Consider the following 8,024-nt stretch of genomic DNA (forward strand, 5'->3'; position numbering starts at 1 on the left):
CTAGTAATTCATTTGACAATAATGAGGATTTTAAAAGTTCTACTAACCCAAACAATTTACATGTACATTACTAAAAACTGCATATTTCAAAGTTCTACTAGCTAATCCAAGTAAGATGAAGTTAAATGCCTTTATTAGACAAAAGAAAATTACAAACAAGAGAGATATACGCAGTATAGATATAATGTTCGCATCCACTACTCTTGGTTCCATCTGTACATCAAGTATTTCTTCTTCTTTGCTTAAATTTTAATGGGCAAAATTAATTGATATATTTGCTCAATGTTAATAAAAATAAATAATAACAATTATTCATTGAATTAATAGAGGAGGCATTAGTTATTCTTTGAATTAATCGAAGTGCGCTAAGTGACTTAACACCACAATTTAAGATAATAAAAGTCATACCAATTTTTTAAAATAATAAAAATTTACTTGTATTAGGTGTTTATACCAAACGAATGCATGTTATATATTTGAACATAGACTATTTTTATTTAATTATGATTAATTAGTATATATTTGTTTTATTGAATTATTTAATCATGATATTTTGCATAAATACCGGATGCAAATAAATTTTACTAATAAAATTGTGGATTCCGGTTTTGAGAGAAAAGAACCGCCGGGGGGCTGTAACTACACAATTAACAAGATGAAGCCACGTACATTGTAAAAATAAAATAAAATGGCACAAACTCAAAGTTACTAATGGAGCAGGAGGGAATAGCATTTACGTGGCGAATATTTAAAAAAAAAAAAAAAAAAAACGTATAGTCTTTTTTTATTTTTATTTTTATATTTTGGGTAAATTGATGTATTAAGAGTGGTCTCAAGCACGTGAAGACGCGGTTTCTCTGTGTCTCTCTCGTTCTCCATCCACTGATTGCTTGCACCAAGGCCGGATCCATAAATTTGATTCGGTAAGTTACTCCTTTTCCCTAAATCTCCTTGTTAATGGATTCTCAATCTGTCTTTTGGCACAAATTGTGGCCATTTTGCTGGATTTTCACAGTCGGATCCAAATTCCGGTTTAATTTAATCGCCGATAGAACTGTTAATCAATCAATTAGGTCTCAAAAGATGATTTACTTACGGTCGATGTATGTTTTACTTTCTTCGAATATAAAATCGTAGATTTCCCTGATTTGATTGATTGTTTTTATCATCTAAAGTCTTACCTTGAAGAGGTAGTTTCCGCTACTTGAACCCGTAACCTCTTGGTTGCACGGCAACAATTCTTACCAACCAGCTAATGCTCCCCTTCATCTCTGTTGGATCTACTTGTTTTGGAACCAATTTGATTCATGAGAAAATTTCATAACTAGCTATAGTTTAGCGCCTAATTACGAAACATAACTATTGTTGCTGTATCAGTCACGTATCAGCGAAAGAGCTGTCCGCTGAAATCACAAGAAAGAGCTGTATCAGCGCATACAAGTTGTATAAGCATGTGTTGTGTATTTGCTATAAATCCAAAATGCAACTCTGTTTTGTAATTTTTCGAAACTATAGCTATGTTTCTACATACAGTCTAAATGTTTGCCACGTCCAGTGGCAGAGCCAGGATTTTCACTAAGGGTGTTCAAAATATAAAAAAGTAAACATACGAATAAGCCAAAGGGGGTTCAACATATACTATCTATACATAAAAAATAATTTTAACCATGTATAAACAGTGTTTTACCCCCTCGGCCCTATGTGGCTCCGCCCCACTTCGCGTATTTTTTCCTTCATTTATATACTACCTAGATCTAAATTAGGCTGTCCAAAGGGTTTTTTGCATTAATATTACTATGTTTGGACTACTGGATCATTAATTTCTCTAGTAAGTCTTTAAATATTTTGTCTGAGATTATAATTGATTGTCTACTCGACTGTAAGCTGGTAAATAATCATAGAGAGATCCCACTGACATATATGTGGCAGTATGTATTTATGCATGCGCATGGAATATTCTAGGCGGAGTGCATGGTGTACTTTTAGGTTGCTAGTTGTGGTTTTGAATCTGACAGCTGCATTTTAGTGAGCTAGAGAACTGTTGAAGAGTGCCTATTATCGTTCTTCCATATAGTGATACCTGTTTGGCGGTTAGCTCAAGTTATACGTTCAAAGCCAATTCAGCCAGTTAATTGATGTTTTTTCAAGAGTGTGCTACATATGAATATTGTCTTAAGCTGTTTTAAATAATCGTTTTGGTCTATACCATGATCTTGCACCTTTTGATAGATGAGTGAAATGTGGGAAGCTAGGAATGCAGGGATATGGGTTGACCACAATCTACACAACTGGATGCATTTTCTGATTTCATATTTCCAGAATATTTGGCTATGGACCTGAAATACATGAACCCTTTAGATTTCTAGAAGAAACATATTTGCTACTCTAGGAGTACTAATGTGCACTTTTTTCAGTTAGTCCATATTTTGACACAGTTTGTGAATAGTGGTATTGATTTGATGAAAATTATAGGTTTGTATCTTACTGTTTTGGATAATATGGTCCACAAAACTACATCATCGCATATTGTAGCCTGCCATTGTTTCATTAGCTGGGATGATTGAAACGTGATGCCTGATCTACTGGATGTCTTACGTTTTCAGTGGTCTTGATTTGAGATCACAGTTTGCTTTGTGGTGTTGGCAGTTCATTTGAAAATGGTTATCTCTGTTTCCTAAACTTGGGAGAGCATGCGAGGGTAAAAGTCTGCTAAAAAAAGAAACACCTATGGGTTTCAGCTGCTAAAAAAAGAAACTCCTATGGGTTTCAGCGTATTAAATTCATAAATCACCTGAGTTCTTTCTGAAATGTGGTTTATACATCCTTGAGATTACCACATGCTTAGTCCTTGTCACAACCTCTACTGAAGGAATTGAAGTTGGAAGAATGCCTTAATTGTTAGATATTTCATCACATACATGCATCTTAAAGTTAACTGCTTTTTCCTTTTGCTCTTGCCTATAGACTCTATGAATAAGCTAGTCATGATGGCCAAAAGATCTACGACATTCTTTTTGGCAGAATGGTCTATCTTGTTGTACATAAATATAAGTGACACTTTTTTTTTCCTTGCAACTGTAGTGGTTATAATCTGGGTGGTTGAAAGGATGTCAGGCGTTGAGGATGTCAATAACCAAATAGATGGAGCTGAAAAGTCCAACCCATCCACCCAACAAGAAGTAGTGTTCACGTCAAGTTTTTTGTTTTCATATTACATTAGAGTTATATTGTGGATATACTGATATAACTTATCCTTCTTTTTGTTACAGGAAGAAGTTGTTAAAAAGAAGTATGGAGGAATCATACCTAAGAAGCCACCTCTAATCTCTAAGGTATGTCACACTATTATCTGCTAGATTGTTTCTGTGATTGGTTGCACGGTAAATATTAACAATTTCGTGAGATCATTGCTTCTATCTGGTTTACAAACCACCTTCTTTGTGTTTAGGACCATGAACGTGCTTATTTTGATTCGGCTGACTGGGCTCTTGGAAAGGTATTTTTGCTCTTTGTTCTCTTTAAGTTTGTACTGACATTATATTAGTAGGATGATCACCTAAAACTTTATGATGGTTAATGATCACAGCAAGGTGCCGATAAGAAGCCCAAAGGTCCACTAGAGGCACTTCGCCCAAAGTTGCAGGTACTTTGTCGCTTATGTGTCCTCTGAACGGGACTATATCATTATCATTTGTCTAAGGTTCTTGGTTTCTCTGAGAGGTTAATGATGATGATACAATTTATTTGACATGTTTTCTTCTTTGATCGACATTTAAATGTTGATGTTAAAGAGACCCTACCAGTGCGACAAAGGATGGCTTTATCAAGTTATACATATGTCATTATGGTCATTAGGTTGACATTTCAATGTGATATCTTTTGACTTTATGGTTGCATACGACTTTAATTCAAGATCTGTTGTTTTGTTGCTACAATAACAAGTGTTAAGCATGGCCTTTCTGGATTATTTGGTTCACTTCTAATGTCTAACGTCTCTTTTTAACTTTTCAATTCTAGCCAACACAACAGCAGACGCGATACCGCAAGTCTGCTTATGCTCCATCAGAGGGTGAAGGTATGCAAGATGATTGATTTTGTTTATTATTTCAACTTCTTTTTCATGTAGAGTTTTTGCTTTGGGGGAAGGACCTCACAAAGCATTAACAGAGATGGAGATAGTCTAAGTAGGGTCGTTCACTGTTGAGTTATTGTTCCTTTGCGCTGATAATTGCCTCTGTGTCTTTTCTAGATGGAAGTAATGCTCCACCGAAGGATCCAGCTACAGATGAATGAGGAGACGTTGACTCTTTGTCGAAATATCATAAGCCGTTTACATATCTGAGCAATGCTCTTGAGAATTAAATAAAAATGATTCATAGGGTGTGTTAACTTTTACTTGAGGCTGGTATTGTGTTGCTGTAACATGGATGTAGGATATTTATTATGCTGTCTAATGAAACGACTTTCATGTTTGTATTGATCCTTCCATGAATTTATTTTAGTACTAACTGCTAAATGAATTTACTATTATTATCTGTTTATTTGGACTCATGTTAGTATTACTGTTAGCAGCATTAGTATTAGTGAACTGATGTTGAATTTACTATTATTATCTGTTTATTTGGACTCATGTTAGTATTACTGTTAGCAGCATTAGTATTAGTGAACTAATGTTTTCAAGTAATGGTAGAAAGAAAATCCAAAATAAAAATAGCTATATATATGCTGTTGTTAGTGGTAACATGAAATTGGAACTTAGAATTCTGCTGTTTTCTTCGGGAAGACCCTTTTCAAGTGTTCTTTCGAGTGATAAGGTCCGGACAATCTTATTGATTCAGCATATTATATATATGAAACATCTGTAAGAGTTTAAGGATAACATGACAATTACAAGCAAATGTCAAGCTCCAATGATGGAAATTTCCTCTTATGTTTTTCGCTTTGCCTTTCGTCATTAGTTAAGGAGGGAATTTTATTTCATTTTAAGGGTACAAGCTGAAACATTTGAGAGACGAAAATTTGTATTAATTTTTGCCAAGGAAGCTGGCTCTTTTGCTTTGAACTTATATTGTTGCTTTAAATCATTGGAGTTGGACCAGTATCGCTTCGGAATGAAGTACTAATATTTATATCAAGTAAATCTTATAAATGTCTTCGAAAAGATACCATTGGTATTGACTATTAAGTGCTTTGACTATGTGTTCGAAAAGTCACCATAGGTTGGGTTTGAGATGCGATGACTCAAAACTCAACCTTTTGCTTCCATCACAATTTTATTGAAAATTTTGAATGTAAAATTGTCGATTTGTAAACTCTTTCATTTTAAGTTTAACATTGAAAAAACTCTCAGACGTTTAATAATCGCTTCTTAAAGCTATTTCTAAATCTGTCCAACGCCAATAATGGTGATGTTATGATATTGTTCATTTACCGAGCAATAGAATATATAATTAGTCTTCGAATAAGTCATTAATAGGAGTCCGGAGCCAAAATGGCTTATTTTTGCAGCCATTAGACCAAAATAGACTGCCTTTTTTTTTATATACCACAATGGGTATTTCGTTGGTTATCCAACGAAATACCCACACAAGCACTGTTCATAGCCGCATTTTTTTGTTGCACTTGTAGCGAAATGCAACAATTTTTTTTTTTTTTTTTTTTTTTGCTTTTCGTGAGTTAATCAACGAAATGCAACAAAATTTTTTTATGTTTTTTTGCATTTCGTGAATTAATAAACGAAATATGTGTTTTTTTTTTTTTTTTTTGCATTTCGTGAATAAAAAAACGAAATAAGAAATTATATACATCTCCTTTGTCTAATGGCTGCAAAAATAAGTCATTTTGGCTCCGGACTCTCATTAGTATACGTCTCCTTTGTCTATTGGACTTTTTTTAAAAAAAAACAAAAAGGTTATCTGAGACTTGACTAAGCTTGGGAAACCATTCGCTAATTTTAAATTTGTAGAATAGAACAAGTCAATTTTAACGGCTGCAGTTTTAAATATATACTATTAAATCCTTGTCCAATTTGCTCTTGCAAGTCATTTCTTCCAAATCTAAAAAACATTTCCATGGCACTCCAAAACCCTAATCTAGAAATTTGCAATGTCATCTCAGAATCAAATAGAATAGCCCGTTCCCCAAAACGCCATTTAACAGCTCTCTCACTTCTCTTTGTGTTCCCTTTGTCTCTTTGCACAATCATCTTCGTAGCATTCGAAAAAACAACGATCATATCATTCCTCTTGGCCTTATTTGCCATAATATTCTCATTTTGTGGCGTGACTACTATAACATATACTAGCTTTCATGGATATAACAGTCAACCTATCGATCTTTCCTCAATTATTTTCTCCATTTTTCCCTTGTTTCTTCCCTTTCTTTCTACTTTCAGCCTTTTACTATTCATTGTGGCTTTAATTTCCACATGCCTTGGCCTTCTCTTGGTTTTTATCTACAAAGGAATTTTACTCATGGGGTTTGACATGAATATGAATTCATTTTACTTTGTTATTTCCTATGTTTCAATCATGATTCTAGTAGGCATATTTTTGGACATGAAGTGGATGTTAGCAAATGTGATTATGGTGGTAGAAGGTAAAAAGTGTTGCGAAACTTTACGTAGAAGTGATTATTTGTTGAAAGAATTGACATGGGGAGCAATTTTGCCTTTTCAGTTGCTCTTTGTCGCTCCAATAGGGTTGTGTTTGTGGTATTGCGCAACTATTTGGCCCTCACGTACTGATAGTCTGATTACATGGTTGGACTACCTTAATTTTGCAATACAGTTGCTGTACTACTCATGTTTTTTGACACTAATGCTACTTAGTAGTTTGGTTCGAAATGTGGTTTTGTATGTGCAATGCAAGGCCCTAAGAGGGGAATTTTTGGAAGACTTACCAATATGACTTAAGATAGTTGTTTAACTTTTGATTTTGGATGTTTCCTTAATTCCTTAGTCTTGTGTTCATAGTACATATGTATGGTGCCTTTCTTCTTCTTTTAGTCCTAAGTTTCCTCCTCTTGTGGGATCTATATTTGTTGAATATGGTAAAACTATTGTAAGAACAATAAGATTGTTTATCTTCTTTTTTTTTATTTGAACGTGGATAATTTAAATTTCATTTTTAAATTAGTAATGTAAATTTTAGTTGATTATTACTTTATCAAATATCATATTTAAAAAAATTTAAGAGAATATTAATTGATGTTGTCACGCCCCGAACCATGGCCTGGGCGTAGCACGGCACTCGGGCCTTGCTTGCATGTGTCTGAGCGAACCTATGGCCAGGGGCGGAGCTACAGCGATATAGGGGGGTTCGGCCGAACCCAGTAGCTTTTTCGTAAGCCCTGTACTTGTACTAGAAAAATTAGTAAATATAGATAATAAAAATTAGTAAATATAGATAATATTTACTTGCGAACCCCCATACATAAGTAAGCAAACGGTTCAGTGGCAGGGCAATGCCTAGTGAAGCGCTATCCCACTCGTGATGCAGGTTCGAATCCTTTTTTAAATTAAAAAAAATTAAACAATTGAACCGTGCAGTTTTTCCATTGGGATTTGGGGGTACAAAATATAAAATTAACAATCCAAACTCAAAAGCAAAAAGGCAAACGAAGCAGTTTTTTCCATTGGGATTTGGGGGTACAAAATATAAAATTAACAAATTCAACCCCAAAAGCAAAAAACCAAACGACTTGTTACACATAGCTACCATTCTTTTTCATCTTTCTCTTTCACAACAAAGCCAAATCAAAAATAAATTTTCAAAAAAGCTAGGGTTTTAACTTTTGCTTGAAGCCTGCAAATCACCACTTCGTTGCCCCCTTTCACCGGAGAACGGGACGCCGACGGGCCTCCGATTGCTGACTGCCGACTGGTATGTACAAGATAATGAGATATTCTTTCTTTTATGCTTCCTTCCCCCTTTCTTCTTCCTCATTTGTTTGCTTTATAATATTCAAGAACTGATTTTTAATCTTTGATTCTAGGGCTGTCCCACACTTTGACCTTCTATATT

General features: G+C 34.4%; 1 protein-coding gene across 1 annotated transcript; it reads left to right on the forward strand.

Annotated features, from left to right (window-relative positions):
* The first annotated feature begins 766 nt into the window (after positions 1–766).
* Positions 767–4,539, forward strand: LOC132645536 (uncharacterized). The gene is made up of 7 exons (XM_060362556.1): positions 767–923; positions 3,082–3,179; positions 3,270–3,332; positions 3,449–3,496; positions 3,587–3,643; positions 4,018–4,075; positions 4,250–4,539. The coding sequence occupies exons 2-7, from the start codon at positions 3,108–3,110 to the stop codon at positions 4,291–4,293; spliced, it is 342 nt and encodes a 113-aa protein (XP_060218539.1). The 5' UTR covers positions 767–923; positions 3,082–3,107; the 3' UTR covers positions 4,294–4,539.
* The last annotated feature ends 3,485 nt before the right edge of the window (positions 4,540–8,024 follow it).

This window comes from Lycium barbarum, chromosome 6, assembly GCF_019175385.1.
Source record: "Lycium barbarum isolate Lr01 chromosome 6, ASM1917538v2, whole genome shotgun sequence".
NCBI classification, from domain to species: domain Eukaryota; kingdom Viridiplantae; phylum Streptophyta; class Magnoliopsida; order Solanales; family Solanaceae; genus Lycium; species Lycium barbarum.